Source organism: Patiria miniata, unplaced genomic scaffold (assembly GCF_015706575.1).
Source record: "Patiria miniata isolate m_02_andy unplaced genomic scaffold, ASM1570657v1 HiC_scaffold_7, whole genome shotgun sequence".
Lineage (NCBI taxonomy): Eukaryota > Metazoa > Echinodermata > Asteroidea > Valvatida > Asterinidae > Patiria > Patiria miniata.
Window position 1 is genome coordinate 18,231,639 of NW_024037074.1, and position 20,360 is coordinate 18,251,998.

At 39.7% G+C, this 20,360-nt stretch overlaps 1 protein-coding gene across 1 annotated transcript; it reads left to right on the forward strand.

Moving 5' to 3' along the window:
- Window positions 1-302: 302 nt before the first annotated feature.
- On the forward strand, window positions 303-18,969 carry LOC119718928. The gene is made up of 23 exons (XM_038188362.1): window positions 303-530; window positions 1,440-1,529; window positions 3,936-4,019; window positions 4,536-4,600; window positions 4,797-4,901; window positions 5,279-5,416; window positions 6,019-6,123; window positions 7,447-7,704; window positions 8,032-8,188; window positions 8,451-8,664; window positions 9,373-9,550; window positions 9,915-10,208; window positions 10,843-11,173; window positions 11,345-11,471; window positions 11,943-12,113; window positions 12,411-12,563; window positions 13,326-13,698; window positions 14,445-14,644; window positions 15,452-15,622; window positions 15,936-16,048; window positions 16,251-16,519; window positions 17,093-17,159; window positions 17,628-18,969. The coding sequence occupies exons 2-23, from the start codon at window positions 1,474-1,476 to the stop codon at window positions 18,544-18,546; spliced, it is 4,548 nt and encodes a 1,515-aa protein (XP_038044290.1). The 5' UTR covers window positions 303-530; window positions 1,440-1,473; the 3' UTR covers window positions 18,547-18,969.
- Window positions 18,970-20,360: the final 1,391 nt, after the last annotated feature.

A 20,360-nucleotide genomic window follows, 5' to 3' on the forward strand; every position in this document is an offset into this window, starting at 1 on the left:
TCGACCTGAACCAAAAGGGAGTGCATGGGGAAACAAGAACAGAAGTCACCCGAGGCAAATAATTGGATATAAAGTAAAGTATAACCGTGACAGTATAACTGCTGGAAGGGTATAAAATGTTACCCTTGGCCTACGTACGTTTTGGCTTATTTCATCATGAACAGTGTCTGAGCGTCAAGTACATGGTGCCCTCCTTCGCACTCGCTCCGAATTTCCAAATATGGTCGGAACATAAATCTTTCTGCAGTATTTAACTCCTCCCCCATTCCATCACATGACAATTTCTAGGTACGCCACATAATATCCCATGTGCGTCACTATACATGTCTTTATGCTGGAAATTGCGGAAGGTTTACCCGAAGCACACGGGTTCAGGAACACTGGGTTGACGTTGATCCCTGAACAATAAAAACCAAACAGGAACCAGTCATATTTATTTTGCCAACTCAACAAAGACCTGTGCGGGGGCCAAAACTCGCCAGAGAGTTGCAGCACTGTGCTGAAGGAACACAGCACTCGCTCATTGCAAGGTGAGTTTGTTATAAATCAATAAAGTTAAGGCGTTTATTTTGCCTTAAATTGCTTTTTCCCCCTTAATTCGTTACACTAGTTCATGGGAATAATTTGATGCGATCAAGCTACATGAGTCGTTTGTCGACCCTGCATGGTCATATTTTTATTACAGATTTGAAAAGAGCACAATCTCACCGTTATTGTTGTAAAAACCGCATGCTGATACCATCTTTAGTTCAAAAACTATGGAAGTTGGAACACCAAGAGATGTGATACAGTGATGTGATGAAGTGTCCCCATTTTGGCCTGTATATCCAAATAAAAAAATCCCAACAAACGTCTCATTTAGCTTAATCGCATAGTCTCGAAGTTTTTATTTTTAAAATTTGATTCTTAGACTGTATTGGTAAACAAATACACGAGTAAACAAGTGCATTTGTACGAGTAAATTCACGTTTACTTTCACTGGTAATGCTTTCAATGAAAGAAAAAAGTGAACAAACTAAACCAACCTTGGACAACATTTAGAGAGTCTCCGTGATTGGTGGATGACTTTGATTACAGTAAACGAAAAACTTTCAAGCGTTCCTGAATATTCGACAGGGGCTTTGTACAAACTTAACGGGTACAACACATCAACGGATGGTGGCTTTTTTTTAAGCAAACTTTGGCAGAAGTATATCCTTAGAGGTGGTATATCTTCGTCACAGGATGTAGAAATTGGACTCCCACACTGATCTGTACCATGTATTTCATACTTATGTTTTAATGCTGATAGCCACGAGATAAATTGCCATAGTGGTGATATCGGTGCGGGCGTTTATGGGCAGTGATGACTGTGTACATTAACACTGACCGTCGCACATCCGATCCGACAACTCCGGCTTGTCTAAAGTCTATTATCAAAAACACAATTTCTTTTACAGGTTTGGCTTGAATTTGAGGCTTCGACCGGACACAATGTTGTTATTTTGCTGGATCGCAATCCTCACTGCAATTAATTTACCACTATCACAGTGAGTGTTTCTTTCTCATTTTTTTAATGTTCCAGTGCACAAATGAATGCCCATCTGCTCATTGATTTTCAATATCATTACTGAGCTACATTTATGCACTCGGTTCTCGGTTCCCAATAGCATTTGTTACCTACTGAGGCAAAATGAGGAATGTCCCCTAAAACCTTGTTTTGAGTAATCGACACCGTAAGTTTGATATAGTAGAAAAATCATGTCAAGATTTGTATTGGTTGTTTTGTATTTTTGAGTAGTCAAGGTAACCAAGATTCACACTACGCATTTTTATTGGGAAACAATACCCCCAAAAGTGGAGAAAGTGAAGATCGTGTATCACTGCCGTTGGCGGCGCAATGCGTATCTTTTTATTCAAAGCCGTTTTTCTCGAAGTGAGGTTGGTGAAGATTGGCGGGACACTGTTGAAGTTCCTGTGGCATATCATTAGCATAGATCCAGCTAAAGAAATCAATTTGGAATCATTGGAAAGCCAATGATTTGCGCCTTAACGTTATGTACATAACTTGAAAAGTCAAATGTGGGGGCTATTCCTCATTATGCTATGGCAGGTCACATTTGTATTGTACTATCTCAATATTAAAATGTATAACTCTCAAAATGACTATAAACACTAACAACTGCCTGTAGCGGACCAAACAGCGGCTATATACAGTGTGTATCAAATAAATTTCAAACAAAATACAACGGAATGTCAGACGTAGAATGTGTAACCAACATTGATAATATAGGTAGTGTTTGGAAAATAATCCTTTCCACTTTAAAATGAGACATCAAACGTCCAAATCTGATAATTTTTGACAGAGTTATGAGTAATTTTCCAAGAGAGTTCAAATTGACCATGGGACCAAGTTTTCAATTTTAGGCATAGGGACAAAGGTAGCCTAATAGTAATAGCCCCTTCGTGGATAATTGCGTGGCCTACAAAAATGTGTTTAGCGAGTAAACATAATTCTAAACACTTTCTTGCTATCAGTTTGTAAACATGTTTACATGCTAAACATTTTTAGCATGAGGTGATAGCAAGAAAGTGTTTAGAATTGCGTTTACTCGCTAAACACATTTTTGTGCAGGCCAGGCAAATATCCACACACAGGCAATTAGGCTACCTTTGTCCCAATGCCTAAAATTGAAAACTTGGTCCCATGGTCAATTTAACCTCTCTTGGACAATTACTCATAACTTTGTCTATTGGACATTTGATGTCTCAGTTTAAAGTGGAAAGGCGTATCTATCAAACCATACCTATTTTTATCTATGTTGGTTACTCATGCTACGTCTGGCATTTCGTTGTATTTTGTTAGCATTGTTTTGATACACACTGTATACTGTAGTACAGTAGACCCACAGCCCTGCACAAAATTATACATGGGTATCATTAACAACGTCGCATGTGTCAAAACTCTTGTGAAAGGACACAAATCGAGTGTATTTGTACATATTCATTTTGTTCGCATAACTAATTAGTTTCTGTGAATAGTGCAACCCACAGTCAAAGTGCGGAGACCCCCTCCCCGAAACCCTTTCGATTTTCCAAAGCCCTTTTTCCCCCACGAACTCTTGATGACGCAAAACGAAAATTGCAAATCACGTCGGTATAGGCCTACATGGGGTGCATGAGCGGTCGTTTCCAATAAAACCTAACTGCCTGTGTATCAGAGTGGCATACATGGTGAGTCAAAAAAGCGGAACCCACACCCCAAAAAATATATTTCATATTAAAAAAAATATGTAGCACCAAAATAATAATGACTGGAAAGCCAATTTCATAAGCTATTAGAAATTACTGAAATTGCTCAATCCGTTCAAAGAATAGCACCATTTAAACGCAATGACCTAAAACCTGTCTCGTCCAACAAAAACAAACAAACAATTTATCGTGTATTCTGACTGTTTGGAACAACAAAGAGAATGACACAGAATACTTGTTTCAACAACTGTCAACAACTGTAGTACACAATATCTTGATTAACATTCCTGGTTAGGCAAACAATATGATGTATAAAATCCACCTTTTTTTTTAAAAGACAAGCCTTCAAAAGGACTTTGTTGAATATTTGTAGCTTTTAAACTGAGGTTTTATCGCTGGTGATGTTTGAAGACAATTGTGACGACGGTTCTTGAAATCGCATGTTTTAGACGAAAGAGGTTTTAGGATTATTGTGTTGAAATGGTGATATTCTTTGAACGGATTGAGCAATTTCAGTAATTGTTTCATCTAAAACACAAGTAGCTTATGAAAATGGCTTTCCAGTCATTATTATTTTGGTGCTACATATTGTTTTAAATATGAAAAATTTAATTTTGGAGGTTTGGGTTCTGCTTTTTTTTACTCATCCTGTATGATTAATTAAAATAGAAGAAATGGTTGTTTTCTCCTTATCTGTCATCCAGGGCCACGGTGTGTGGGTATAGCTGCTCTCAACGTTACACCACAAGCTGCGGTTTTCAGGGCTGGAGCAGATGTACCAGACACCGGTTTGTATTATTTACACTTCTACATGGTCTGAGTTCTGTTTTCCCCAATAAGGACCGAGGCAAGGCCTAAAAACTTTATTCCATCATGCATCGTCCTCGTTTTTATTACATGTATTACCATATTCCCAATGTCCCCTTTATATTCCAACAAACTATACATAGTGTGACTTGATTTCATTTAAGTTTAATCCAGCTGTATTTGTCATTGAACTGTCGCTGTGTGGACAGTGTCCCCACGATGCAGGATCTTGAGATGTTATGTAGACTTGCACAGATCCGCACGTTGTTCATAATTCTGAAACAATCTAAGAGGCATCAATTGAATGCGGGCTACTGCGTGCAAAATGTAGAACATTAAAAAAAATCATGGCAACGTTTTTCAAATGTGCATGCACAAGTTAAGAACAGAAGGGATGTCCACATAAAGTATCCATAAGCTATGGACCGAGAAGCAGACGAGGCCTAGCCTCATAAGTATTTTGCTCCAAATACAAGCATTTCATAATTTTTGTTTAGGTCTGTAACCTGCTACCGGTGTTGCACAGGATGGACCGGAAGTACATCAACTGGTTGCTCAACTCGTAAGTTAATTTCGTTAATTGATACCAAAAGAATCAGACCAATCAGGTCACCGATCTAGGCAGCCTGGTTTTCACTCCAAGCGTTTTCAATAACATTTTCGATGGTTTGGTCTTAAACGACTGGCAAATATCGTCTTGAATTTGAACTGAGTTTTCAGCAAAGATCACACATTTCATTCTTGTTTTTCGTTCTTAGCCATTTGTTTTGGCTCTACTGTCTCGTGTACCAACGGAGGGGCTTGCACAAGTCCTAACTACTGCAGCAACTGTAACCGAGGCTTCTACTCTCCACGATGCGATCGTGAGTGATCACGAAAAAGCTTTAATGACATAAACTGCTTTTATCCATGACATCATTTTTGATTCACTTAGAACAGTTACTCGGACTTTTGTCTCAAAAGGACATAGCCAAATAAGTGTTGGGACCGACCAATTTTAGTGATTTAACATTTGGACTTTGGGAGAGTGTATAACAGCTTTTCACATTAATGTGGACGACGGTTTCACTTTTGCTATCAGGTTACTGGGTAGAGACATGTCAAATGAGTTCTTAAGCCAAGAAATTGAAATTGAAGTTAAACATATCCTGTTTTATCATGACAACCTGACCTAGATTTAAGTATTCAAAGTCTAAGTCTTCAACTGATAAAAAATAAACATTGCATCTACTTTGTGTAGGGTGTACAACCATCGCGAACTGCCTTGAGGTATTTTGTAGCACTTCCTCAGACCAGAGATGTGATCGATGTGATGGTGATTATGGGTCAGCGCTGGGATCAGCGTACAACAAGAGTGATAACATGAGGCAATGCATTAGTACGTTTTCATCTTCAACTACATTATCACCTTCACCCCAAATCTCATCCAGAACGTCACCTCGCCCTCAACCTCAACCTAAGCCTCATCTTCATCCTCATTTTCATCCTTAACCTTATCCCGAATCTCTTCCTCAATCCATACTCATTTTCAACATCTTTATCATCATCCTAAACCTCTTAATCAACCTCATCGTAAACATCTTTATCAACCTCATCCTAAACATCTTTATCATCCTCAACCTCATCCTAAACTTCTTTGTTATCCTTAAGCTCATCCTAAACCTCTTTATCAACCTCATCATCAGCCTCATCCTGAACCTCAACCTCATCCTCAACCTTATCGTCAACCTCTCCCTCATCCGTAACCTCATCCCTAACGTCACTCTCATCCTGAACTTCATCCTGAATCTCTTCCTCAACTTGAATCTCGTTATATCATTTTCTTTCCCCATCGACCGCTGCTGCTGCTGTTTTTCTGTACCCAAAAAATATATTTGGTAAACAAATTAATTCCTTCGCTTCATTTTCGTTTTGTTGCAGTCATTAATAGCTCGCAGTTTACTTGCTCTGATGTTCAATTTTTTGCTCCTATTTTGTCAGAGCAATGTTCATGGAGGAGTGACAGCAATGCCTGCTACCCGGGATCCTGCACAAATTCCCAGTGCACATGCAGCAGTGGATTCTCAGGCACTGACTGCAGAACAAGTGAGTTTGTGGCGTTATTTTAAACTACCTCTTAATTTTCGATTATCAATAATAAAGTAGTTAAGCTCCAGGTTATTTCAATGTAAATCAAATTAGGTTTTGCCCTTCACCGACGTTTTAAACACTGTATACTCAGTGTGTTACCTCCCGAGTGAAAGTTGGAAAAAATCACTCGGGTGGGACTCGAACCCACGACCTCCTGCTTTCTAGTGCAGATGTCTTACCACTCGACCACCGAGCTAACGGGATCGGTTGGCCGGTTCGAATCTGATGTACATAGCAGCGGGTACCGCATAAACTATCATAAGATGGAATTTTTTTTTTTTGATTATATCACCCCGGCGCAAAAATTCCATCTTATAATATTTCAATGTAGTTATCACTGGGTAAATATCAATATGGCTTCTTAAGCAACTTTTATTATTCATAATTAACATTGGTCATTTTATAAAATCAGGGTCCAAAGTGTGGCATTTCCCTGTATCTGATACATGGGTACTTTAAACAAGTTATTATTTGTCGGGTAGGTAGTCCATGCTATTCATTATCGCTTTTGGAGGTTGAATGCATTAAGGAGTGGCTGCCATTACAGGCATAAAAACATAAATGCAAGATGTAACAGGGACAAGAAAAAAAAGTATTATATTTTGAGCTCTTAACTTTATTCACTTTAGTTTCTAATAAGGATTCCTTACAGTATGTGCCTGCCTTACAAATCATAAATGCTATGCCTGGAAGGCTTGTGTGAACTTGCTATAACCCACTGAGGTTAATGGCCCTACACTATTGCGGTAACTACTGATTTAAATCATGTATAGGCATGCAGACACAAATTGACATTTCTCCTCCTAATTCCTTATACCTCTCCCTCCGCTCTAAAATCGATCTATATATTTCGTTTACATTTCATAATTCAGATTTTATAACTTTTTTTTTCGCAGTGACATTCTCAATGACAACACCTATAGGAAGCAGATTTACAGTGGTATTTCACATAAAGTAAAATCCAAAACAAATTGAATTGCCCAAGGGTCAGATTACTTTTACCACTGTGAATCACTCTTGAAATGTCAAAAACTATACCACAATATGACCAGGAATCCTTAATTTTAGGCGGAGCATAAACCCGGAAAATCAGCGGGATACTGGAAGAGACCCATCCGCATTCGATCTAGTTGGGAACTGAGTGAATCCTAGACGCAGCATAGGTACAAGCTGGTGAAGCTATTGTGAACCGCGTTAGTTTTTGTTGTTATTTTACATTGTCGTCTCTTTTTAGTACCCATGATTGGCAATGTAACTGAATTGTGACTTTTCATTCAGTGGGTATCAGTCAAGCACCAGTCCTATCCGAGCACCATGCCACCCTGATCAATGGGACAACAACTCTAGAATCCCCTACCGTCCAGGGCAGTACAGACACTGTCTACACCAACGTACAAGACTTTGTGAGCTTGAGGATCAACTGGACAAGTTCTTACCAGCCTACTGGTCTACCAGACCTTAGTGGCGGTGGACATCCATACATCCAAAGCATTGGGCTTGGTGTTGTGGAGGCACGAGCCACAGCCGTTGTGAATCGTAAGTTAAGAATGGCATGTCCTTTTTAATTTGATAACATATGAAATAATTAATAGGTTTTTTTTGTGTTTATCCTTGTGGGTATACGTGTTAAGAGTCAAATGGAAAGCATTTTGATGGCTAGAGATGTTAGTGAAGTACAAAAGTAACTGACAAAATAAATGTCTATAGTGTGTTTAAACGCAAACAAGGACTGTGTGGCATGTCATTTGTGTTTTATGTACGCAACAATTTAAACGACATTTAAGGAAAATACTGTCGAATAATCAACGGCATTTTCATCCTTGCTGGACTCTTCAAATTGGTTTTATTTTCCCCATGCACTAGGGGATCAGAATGTTACATATTCAATTGGCTCGACGAATTGTACAACATCGACAACTGGAAATTCGTCCGAACTAAACAATCCTGCTACAGATCTGGTATCCTGTGAAATCACCTTCACTTTAGACTACAACGCGTGGACACCAACTACAGGAGATGTGTAGGTCCTAACCTACTTTTGTCAATACATACGTTTCTGGCCAAAACTCTAATAATTTAGTTAGTATTATGAACTTAATCACTACCCTCATTTAAAAATGAGTTTGGACATCGTACTGAGAAAGGAGTATGCCTAGGAAAATGTTTCGTCACTTTAACTACTTGACTGAACAAGTTGTGTGAGCCGAGCGTACATTCTTTCTCAATGAGGTAATATGTATATGTATACTCATTTTTCTGAATTCACAATCTCTCTTTTACAGACTAAGATGTGATGTACATTCAACAAGTGGCGGCTACATGGAACTCTATGACAGGGACCATTCAAGCAGTATCATTACACGCTACTACAATGGCAGTACATCCTCCAATTTCTCAACGTTCACCTTTGACTTTGTTGACCCTTACCACTGTGTGGATGATGGCAGAGGATGCCGGAGGACCATGCTGGATACACAGAATGATGTTACCACACAGGTTAGATTCTCGTGTAGCTTGTTCGGTGATGGGTGTAGAACACCAAGATTTGTATCCAATCATTTTGTTTATTGGATAGGATGACTTACTGTAGGCCTATTATCACCAAGTTATTAAAAAGTCTTATATACTCAGTGAATAATACATAACCCCTCTCAAAGTCGTGGTTCTGTCCTCATGCTTGAAGCACAGAGCATGTTCCGTGCTCTTTGCTTGAAGTGACTTTCATAAGTCCAACCGTGAGTGATGCTACCTCCTGTATCTGTGATATAGCAGTTCTAGTAGCTTTATCGATAGCAGCCGTTACATCTCAGTTTCAAATATGGTACAATTATTCTAAGTTGAATAGTAACTGACGAATAGATGAGTAATAATATTTTAGCCAGGTAGTATGTACGTGGTTGGGCCTGGTGTACCAGTTTTTGGGGCTTAGTGCTCATTGGTGGGCTTGATGTGCCCGTTTTGGGGATCACGTGTGCCAATGGTTGGGCCTGGTGTGCCAATGGTTGCATGGCGCCTGCCCATGGTTGGTTTTCGTTGTGCCGTGGTTGTGATCGGGTGTGGTCATGGTTTGGCCTTGTGTGCCCATGGTTCGGGCCTGGTGTGCCAGTGGTTGGGCTTGGTATGTCCTGCTTGAGTTTACTCAATAACTGACACCTAGTTTTTCCCTGTATACTCTAAATCTTTTCAACTTCATTTTCATGATAGGAAGTAATTAATGTTTCTTGGCAAGGCTGGACAGACGATCTCGCTGGCACAAAAGAATACGACCTTGAAGTGCGACAGCTGTCAGGTAGCCATGGTAACCAGCTGACAGAAATTTTTGACAGTCCCGCCGCTTATTCTGGAGCACGATCTGGTCAAAATGTCACTTTGCCTCATCCTGGTATGTTAGGTTTGGCGAATGTATATTCAAAATGAACAGTATAAAAGAATTGGTTTGAATGTGCCTGTCTCTCGATCTGAAACCGTTAAAGGCTATTATTAGTTACCCATTTGCAGATAAAATGCTAACATCGCACGTTGTGAGTGTGTGATTTAGATTACTTGGGTAATTTCAGATACTGAATTTAAAAAAAAAATAGATAGTTAGATTTTTTTTTATCAGTCGTATAAGAGAGTTATGTAAAAAAAAAAATGTAAATATATTTTTAATGCGGCTAGTTACATTGATAATCTTTAAATTGGAATCATACGGTGGAATGAAACATTATTTAAATCTCTATGCTTTTTTTTCTCCTTCCTTACAGGCGTTTATTCTGTCATCCTCAGTGTTGTCGACAATGCCGGCAATGTCAGACAGAGCAGACGCTTCGTGTTCTTTGACAACGATCCAGACGACGTCACCATTCAGAGTAATTTCTCCCTGTGCGTGGTCTCGGCGACTGAAGAAACTGACTTCATGTGGTTGACCAATCTAGACCCCAGCAAAGGGGCGACATCCGTGCAGCTTGATTGGACAGGGCATTTCATCAATGAACGTCATCACAGCCAAGGATGGTTGAAGCCCATTGGGTCCTATGTTGGTGGTACCATTGATGCTGGTGAGTTTAGTACATTAAGTTATCACAGGGTTTTAAATTGTTGTATTGATAAACAAAATTTCGTTAGGTTTAACATATCAGAGTTTGTATACTTTATAGTGTAGAAGTTGCTGTCATGTAATGACGCTGTTTTTAAAAGGAGGATAATATTCCGCGAAAGAAGAAGTCTGGACAGTCAAAACTCTCATCTTTTGAGGGCTGCAGAGCATGGTACAATAATCATTGTTCGAAAATCATGTTCTGTACAATTCGCATATCAGTTATTCGTTATTAACGCTTATAACTTATAAATATTAAAACATTCTACCACACTTGACAAAGGTTTTGCAAATGGACACACATATTTGACTTTGACTAACTTGAGCAGCCTAGTTGAAAGTAGAGCAGGCTAGTCGAAACGTTGAGACCAAACTTATCTCACTCAGGCTCAACGAAGGTAATTGCGAGAAGTCCCACCGCCTTCCAATGTACTTAGCGAAAGTACATAATAAGCAAGACAAGTTCCTGTTTTGATCTAGCAGGACAGTTCTTATCGGCACTAAATCTACTGAGCAAAAGTAGACAAAACCACATGGTGTTACCGCAAGCCGAAGCTATTATATTGGTTTTATTACACATACAATTTTTCTCGTAGATTATGATCAGCACTTTGGGAAGCGTGGCCGTGCAGCCGTCCCTAACGCCCTCGGTGTGACCGAATTCCGCGTCTTATACGACATCGACCACAGTGGTGGAAGGAACGCCGTCAACGTGAGTGATGACAACTCGGACAACTGGAGTAGTGAAGGCACAAACACACAGGCGAGCTATAACCTGACCTTAGTGGACGGCGATTCCATTCGGTTCTGGGTGGAGGCCAGGGACCTAGCTGGTCACTTTGTGAGGGACAGTGTGTTGGTTCACGCTGATTCATCTCCGCCAGTCATTGAAGATTTGTTGTCAGTGCCAAAGTTGGCGGGCATAAGGTATGTGAAAGCCGCACTGGATTTAACTTGACTTTGTTTCGTTTCAAGCGTGTTTGGGCTTTGCTCTCTGGTCTGGTTTTGATGTTAGATACAAGTTTGGCTATGGTTTTGGCCGACATTGTTCTTCATATAAAGTAATTACAAAGCGTCAAATTATATTTTCATCATCAGTGTGGAATGGAGGACTTACGACATTCACAGCGGAGTAAGGACCATCGAGTTGCTTCTCTTTGACAACCACACTGGCACAGAGATGGAACATGGCAGCCAGACAGTGGCAGCCAAGAAATTAAATGCGGTAAGGAAACTGAGATATTTTACCAAACTGAGTGAGCTAGCAATATGAAATTGAAAAAAAAAAAAAACGTTGCAAATGCTCGGTTTACAAAAACCTTCACCCGATTGACCTTGCCTCGAAAATAATTGTGTCATTTTTGTATTTAAAAAAGGTGATATATGTAAATGTTTTCACAATCTGCCCTCCCCAAATTCCTCACATTCTCAATGGAGTTTCATTTCCTTTCCAGTTCCAGAACGTCTTAATATTTCGCAAAGTTACATGTATGTCTTCGAAAAGTGTACTTTGCATTACAGTAGGTCCTAAGAGAGTTCTAATATAAAATACCCTACTGGGTGTGTCTTGCGAAATGCTCTTGGTTTACAATGTATAAACAATTTTCCAAAATTTATACTTCATCGAGATCCATCTGGAATAAAAAAAGAAGAATAATCATAATAAATTCCAATTGTTTTCTCCCCTCCCACTCAGGATTTTGAGGACTGTGAGTCCGACAGGTGCTTCTGTATCCCTATCGGCGACTGTTATGATGCTGACTACGGGATCAACATAGATGCATCCAACATTGATGGCAACTTCGACTACTTCCTCACGTTGACTGTCACCAATCATGCAGGACTTGCATCATCCAAGACAATCAAAGTGAGTGAAATTTGAGTGAAGTTATTGTTGTTAAAGAAGTAGTGCTCCTTTTGCATGGTCTCTTTTTGCGAAGAGACAGCAATATTTATATAAAAAAAAGGTTTTTCCCATCGTCCTTTGTTGTCATTATACTGATACAGTCACTCTATTAAATGGGTTTATTAAAGTGTATGAACCAAATAACTGTTACCTTTGACCGATCCGATCACTGACTCTCTTTGCACAACAATCTCAACCTAAACCCAAACTCAAATTAATAATCTCTTCGTTTTCTTTTTCCCATGTTACTTACTTTAGATAAATAGCATGGTGACTCAGGATAATGTGGAGCAAACAGCTGAATCTCTCGCCACGTTGACCAATGACACGTCTTCAGTCGATGACAATTCGGTAGCCTCTGCCGCTGACATTCTGGATAACATTGTGAACATTCAAGACACGTCGCCAGAGGTAAGCTACACAAGAGACTCCGTGATATTTATGTAAAACTATAAAATTGTTTAATTCATTGAAGGTAATACGTTGTTTGCATGTACATTGTACAAGGTAGTTGCGAAGAAACAAAAATGCACGATAGGATATCTTTATATTTTACTTCACTCTTAGTCACGAAGTATATATCATTTGGTAAAACTGTAAAGCTTGTTTGTCACGTTGACGAGCGAGCTTTCGCAAAAACAAGTGCAACTGCACATTAAGCTCTGGCCGTCTAGCATGGTCGTGATTGGCAGTTGAAATAAGATTTTCCCATTTGTTGAAAGTCACAATGCAAAATAATAGTGACCTACATAATGCAACTTTGTCCTCACTCCTACGCCCTGGAGACTCATTAAACTGACACAGGGCCAGAGGCAGGGGTGATGTATAGTGACATATGTGTAGAAGCCCCCTAACTTCCTAAGTTTGAAGCGTACAAAAATATCACCTGACTATAACATTATCACAAATTATCTTGCCTCCAATTACACAACTTTCATAAAACAACTTCACAAATTGTTAAAAACAATTATTGTCAAGTATTTAATGTACGTTGTTTGATTTTTTTTGGACAATTAAAATTTGGCACTTATAGTAAACTTTTATGAGACAATTTGAGAGGGTTCATTTTTGGTCATTTTCGTTTGGTGACCGACCGACACCAAAGTGACTTGTAGAAACTCGAGTTGCCAGAGCTTATATAGTTGTACTCTAAATCTGTGCACTGTTAAACAGGTGACAGCGAGTGTTGTCAAGGTGGTCAATAACCTCCTTCAAGTTGATGCCAAGAAATTCAACGACACGTCAAGAGTGGCCAATTCCTCCTCGCGTATTGTCCAAGCCTTAGAGAAGCAAATCTCCAACGTCCTCGCGGCAGGAAAGAACGTCAGCGAGATCACTACCAGCGTCGCTGTCGTGGCAATGAATTTCGACCCCAAGTTACTCAGCAACGGGGTTGGGTTTGGGGCTATTTCTGGGGGAAACGACAGCGATTCCCTGGCCGATGACGACATTGATGTTTACCAAGGTTCCGATGATGAGATCCCCTTGGAGGAGGTGGAAGCATCCATAGAACTCCCTGCAGAGATACTGAAGAATCATCCTCCTGGTAAGTACGCTTTTAACACTGGCGGATTGTCAAGTTGGGACAAACTTAAAATGCACATCCAAAAGAACAAATAAACCTGTTTTCCCTAAGAATTATATGACTTAAAGGTTTAAGACGCAGTGTCATTGAAATGTTTGCTGTCCGAATCAGATGTGTTAATTTATCTTCCAAAGTTTCTGACTGACCTTTGATACAGCACTGTCTTGTTTGTAACTCTGAGAAGAAAATGTGAGCACAAATGTGAGTTTATCAAGAGATGTCCAAAACCCCGTCTAAATTCTTTTTTTTTCTTTTGCATACATACAAAGTGTACTAAGGTCAGTCGTTACTGTTGAAAAGGAAAATATATCCATAGATATTAAGAAATCAATATTTATTGTGATGATAATGGGGTTTTGGAAAATCACATCTGGTCATTCTATACATTTGGGATCCACTTTTTTCCTGTCCCTGTTCCATCTTACATGTATGCTTTTGTAAATCTGATGATTATGATATAGCAAACTACCCACTTACCGAACAAATTTTATTAAAAAATCGTAATCGTAAAAGGCACTTTTGTTTTTACTTGAACAGCAAATTACATAATACCAAGGGAAAAAAGGGACAGGAAAAATTAATGTCACACTTGAGGAATTTTGACCTATCACTCTAGAGATCTGACATATGGTTTAAGACAAAATCATATATTCTCATTTTTTATGATTCCCTGCTTTCCTCTGTATTGTTTTTCCACTTGCTATCAGGTAGCGCCGTGCCAATTAGTTTTGTCATGTATGACAGCAGCAACCTCTTCCACTCCGAAATGGTAGACAACAGCCAGTCCACGGACACTCCCCTTACCATCGGCAGTCGTATCGTATCTGCCAGTGTGCTGAATACTGTCATCAATGGCCTCCCGCCTGAAAGTCCCGTGGTCAACGCTTTCAACCTGCAAGTAAGTCAGGTAAGACTTATAAATTGGACTTTAGTCCGATGACTTGATTATCGCATTATATTCTGAGCTGCTCATATCCGGGTCACTCTATACATTTGGGGTATACATTCTTTTCTTGTCCCTGTTACATCTGTCATCTATGGTTCTATAATTCTGATGTAGTCCAAGAGTGATTATATTAAAAGCAAACTATACCAGTACTCGACAAATAAGAATCATTTTGAACTATTTTAACGAAAGATGAATAGCAAATTACAAAAAACCAAAAATATACCAGACTCTGGACTCTGCATTTATAGAATGATAAAATTCCAGATGCAAGAGCCAGGACAGGATGAGACAAGAGTTGTTTACTTTTGACTTAACAAGTATTCTTAGACCAAAATTTTTTTCAGATGTTTAAGGGTTCCTTTTTGCACCCGTATTTTTGTTTTAATACATTTTTCACCATACAATCATTAAAATTCATCATTCATAAAAGCTTAAACATGTGTACAGAGTACTAGGCCTAAGTCTGAACTCGTCTTACAAGCAAAATGTACATGCTATACAGCTTGGGTACCAAATAGGTGTTTCAGTTTCAGAAAAACAATGTGAAAACACCTGTGCAAATTGCTCCCTCCAGCTTGTAGGTATAGTGCTATTTAGTTCCATCTCATAGTACCTGTAGAAAGTGTGAACATTAATATACATGTAGTTCAGCAATTAATTTAGGGCTGCACTGCTGAGACGAAACATTTGGCACTGGTCACAATCTATCGTCATGATTCATTAACATAACTTGAAATAATTGTAATAGTCCAGTGTCAATAACAGGTGACAGGTCCCAATGAAGACCCAAATCGATTGGAGCAATGTGTCTTCTGGGACTTCAATCTTCGTGACGGCATCGGTGATTGGTCGACTGAAGGCTGCAGGAAGGGACCTGCCGTCAACGGGCGAACAGTATGCCTGTGTGACCACGCCACCAACTTCGCTGTACTTGTGGTGAGACAGTATATACACATTTATTTTTGACCAACAGTAAGTCTTCTCAAGTGTGATTCACCTGGAGGGTTGCATATTCCCAAAGAGAATTGATTAGTACTAGGATATGAGGGGCATCGATTAGCATCGTGCATGGACGTAGAGACATACACAGAGGTGGAACCCAGTTGAAGATAAGAGAGTGTTGGCTCTAAGGGAGGCTCTTTAAAATCTGATTTTCAAGGGAACTTCACAACATTTCGGGTGACATGGAAGCTTTGCATGCATACTTTCACTATCCCATAATGTTATTCTTTCGTGTGTTCCTTCGCAGAATATTCACGGTCAGAAGTATGCCAGTTTTGCCTTGGATGTCATCAGCAAGCTTGGATGTAGTGTCTCTATCGTGTCACTCGTTATCACCATCCTCATATATTCGGCCATAAGGTAATTGATGCACCTTCCAACTTTGTGTGCTAACAATGCTGATTGCAATCAAGGTCTGATTGAGGTATAGACAATGTATTCCTTTCTCACCTGCCCATGCCTGACCATACAACAACAATCTCACGTATATTTTGCGATTTCAGCTGACGAGCAGTTTAGTCATTTTGAGTCACAGAATGTTTCCCCATTAATCCAACAATAGGTCGTTGAGATCGAAGACAGCCAGCCGTATCCTCATCAGTTTCTGCTGCTCCTTGCTGCTCCTGTATCTCGTCTTCTTGGCAGGTGTCGAGAAGACCTCCTCCTCCTCCCGCGCTGGATGCATCGCTGCAGCTGTCTTGATGCACTTCTTTGCCCTGACCTCCGTGGCATGGATGGGCGTGGAGGCTGCTAACCTGTACCTGAAGCTGGTCAAGATATTCAATGCCGACGTGCAGCACTTCATGATCAAGGCGTCCCTTGTAGCCTGGGGTAGGTATATAGCACAACGTAAATCACTTGTGAGACATTTGGCTGGTTGGGGAATGTGCCATGGAAACCAATTGCGCCACGAGGCCAATGAGATGGAAACACAAGATATTAATCTATGCTCCGAGCATACGTAGGATAAAAACATTATTTTCAAGTACGCTTTGTAATGAATGTATGCATTCATAGGGGTCATTGAACTGTACCAGTAATTATGCACAGTGCCCTCTATTATCGTGTACACGCATGCAAGCATGTGATTTGGTTCTTTGTGTGGGTAGCCATCTTGTATGTATACATAACACATCACCGGTAGCTACCTCGATCAGTGCGCTCAAGTGTTCTTTAAAATCCTATCCATCTGATAATTACAAACTTTATCCTATGGATCATGCATATCTATCAGAAGAATATAAAATCAATTTTGAAGACCTCTATTACGGATATGTTTGATCACTCGTTTTCATTCTTAATATCTTAATTGCTTTCTTGTTATTGTATGACGGTTTAGGCCTTATGCGGGCTGGTACAAGTCATCAGCTGAATTATTCTCATATTTCTCTTTTAAACTTGCAGGATTTCCTGCACTTGTCATCACTGTGATTTTGGCAGTGGATCATGAGCAGTACGATAATGAACACAGGTACATGAATGGCATAAATCTTAGTTTCAAACGAGTTGCTTTGAAGATATAATCATGGTGGTTGGGGTTTTTGGTTCTGCTGTTTCAATTGAAGTACGATTCGCCAACAAAATGCCCAACACAGGTTATTGAGCAGACATTCAATGTGCCAAGAAGATTATAATTCTCCTTGCTTCTCGTGGTCGTAGCCGATTATTTGAAAGACAACCATGTAAGGTCTAAATTGTAGACTTAGCAAGGCATCCATCAGGAAACATCACACCAAAATGGCATTTTAGGGTTACTCTAATGGGATCTTTCAGTCAGACTGCACAAAAGTAAGAATCGTTATGAAGCGTATACTGTACCGATGAAATCTCACAGGATGGGAAGCCATTGTCTGTCCTCATAACATGAAGTCAGTGCAGGCTCTACCTAGGTGCCCGAAGACTGTGGGCTGACATTATTGTTATTATTTGTACCCTTCAGTTGCTTCTTAAAGCCTGGGGCTGCTTTCTACTACGGCCAGCTGCTCATCATTGGTATCATCCTCCTGTTCAATGTTGTCGTCTTCGTGCTCGTCCTCCGTAAGCTGACTTGCAGTGCGAGCAAAATCAAGGACACCTCCGAGGGTAACAGCAAGCGAACTAAGGTCGTGAAGCGCCTGCAGAACATGGCCTCAGTCTCTGTCCTACTGGGCCTGACCTGGGTCTTCGGTCTGCTGTCCATCTTCGATGCTTCCAGTTTCGCCTTCCAGTGGATCTTTGCTGTGGTGAACTCACTTCAGGGCCTGCTCATCTTTCTGCTGTTTGTCGTTCGCCAGGAGAAGATCCGAGAACATGTGAGTAACCTGGTAAGAGGAAAGAAGGAGGGACACCTGAGCAGCACCTTCCGTACTGGTAAGTACACGATTAGCACCAGAGGAGAGGGCAGTTCCGTGCAAGATCCATCGACTAAAAGTTTGAGTTATAACATGAACAAGTCTGAAATGGTTGGAAATGAAAATTACGAAGCAACAACTTCTAATGGTATGAGTGATGACATGATCAAGTCTGACAGCGCTGAAAATGAGGTTCGCGAAACCACTTTTTTTAAGAGTGTGAGTGATGACGTGGACAAGTCTGATTGCGCTAATGAATGTGAGGTTCGCGACACAACAACTTCTAAGAGTGCGAGTGATGACATGAACAAGTCTGGCAATGAATATGAGGTTTTCGAAACAGCAACTTCTAATGAGAGTGTGAGTGATAACGTGGACAAGTCTGATAGCGCTAATGAATGTGAGGTTCGCGAAACAACAACCTCTAAGAGTGCGAGTGATGACATGAACAAGTCTGGCAGCGCTTACGAAAATGCGATTTTCGCTGAGAGTGGCCCAAGTAAAATGTACAACCTTTCACTTGATTGATTGTATTTCTGGATCTAGGGACCCAAAATGAATGGGGTAAAAAGAAGTGGATTGAGAATCAGTCAGGCGTTAATGTAATATATAATGTCATTGAAGGAAAAACATTAAACGGTTTTAATTATTAAATTGTGTTTTCTGAATGTTGCACTTTTTAGCACATCTGTACATGCACAGATCTTCCAGACAAAATTTAATTTTGATAAAGGCCTACAAGTTTATACTTTTGCTGACATTTTATTACTTTTACATGGGTGAAGAGTGTTTGAAATTAATGGTTATCACTTTACAGGCGTATATATTCTTTGAAGTTCATGTAATTGTAATGAAAGATTTATCTAACCAAGAAGAAGAAAAGTAAGTTTCTGAACAATAGCAAAGCGAGGCTTTATTGAAGTGTTCGGAAAGGTTGTGGTAGGTACCATGGGCGTCACAAGGGGGGGGGGGGGGGGGGGGGGGGCAAGGGGGGTGCTTGCCCCCCCCCCCCCCGGAAAAGCAAAAAAAAGAAGAGGCGCTAAGTCATAGTGGTGTAAATTTAATGAGTGGGGGGGGGCAAAATGTCCCTGCCCCCCCCTAAAACTGAGAAACCGAGAATATGTTGAGAAATACAGGAATTTTGGGGGGGAAATATGTTTTGCCCCCCTCTAGAAAAAATTCTGGCGCCGCCAATTGTAGGTACACATTTTGTAGTACATTTATAACCGAAGAACTTGAATTTAGCTTTGGAAGAAAATGTTGCAATAGCGTTTGTTTTAATGTTTATTGTACAGTGTGTTTTGTTCTCACTGAGATACATTTAATTGCTTTTTGGGAAGAGTAAAACCAGAAAAAGTAAACTGCTTGATATTTGGTTGGTATCAAAAACTAAAGTGATGCTCGTTGATTTATATATCATTCCATATTTACTTTAAGGCCGTTTATACTCAGTGTTTAATCAAATATTTTTACTGGATTTGTGGGGTATAACGAAAATTCACATACAGTCACATAATGATATCCTTTGTTCACACTTTCAAACATAATTGCTGAAGAGATATATACATAGTACACAGATGATTGAGTTTGATATTTGGTTGCTATAAGAAGTGATGCTAGTTCATGTATCATATCATTCCATATTTTCTTTAAGGCCGTATATACTCAGTATTTAGTCAAATATTTTTACTGGATTTGTGGTGTATAACGAAAAGTCACATAAAGTCACATAATGATATCCTTTGTACACAGTTTTAAACATAATTGCTGAAGACAGATATACATAATACACAGATGATTGAGTTCTGATTCTAAGTGAATGTTTTGTTTTTAAGGGGAGAAAATTACACTTAAGAAGTTCCTCACGAGGACTTCAGAGCTGTCTAAAGTAGGTCCAACATGAATTAATGATTGTTTGAAAATATCTCCTCTTGTATAAATAATGGTCATTCATCGGATATCTTGACAATTTCTTTATGATACGTTTTTTGTATAGGCTTTCAATGGAATGCCTGAATTTTTATCAAACATTTTGAAATGTTACAATGTGAAAGACTTGTCTTTAGAATTCCATACATGTCAGAAGGAAAGCCGATATGATAGTTAGGTTCTTAGGCTTTTCAAATGAGTCAGCTTTTGCCTGAGTTGTTTTATGACGGTGAACCATAATGTAAAATGGCATAAACCAGTGGGGGATCCAAGATTTTCTTAACAGGGAATTAAGGGTAACGTATCGAAGTCCAACATTTTTCAAGGGGGTGGGTTGGATGAGTCGTTTAGTTGGAGTCAACGTACGAACCAGTGGCGTAAATCCGAGTTGGCGAGTGGGGGGATGGGGGATG

Bases quoted from the DNA above. Each gene is read 5' to 3' on its own strand.
- LOC119718928 (XM_038188362.1), top strand. From the start codon at position 1,474: ATGTTGTTATTTTGCTGGATCGCAATCCTCACTGCAATTAATTTACCA. The intron at 10,209-10,842 runs GTGAGTTTAGTA...TTTTTCTCGTAG, and splicing joins TGGTGGTACCATTGATGCTG to ATTATGATCAGCACTTTGGG. The intron at 12,114-12,410 runs GTGAGTGAAATT...TACTTACTTTAG, and splicing joins CATCATCCAAGACAATCAAA to ATAAATAGCATGGTGACTCA.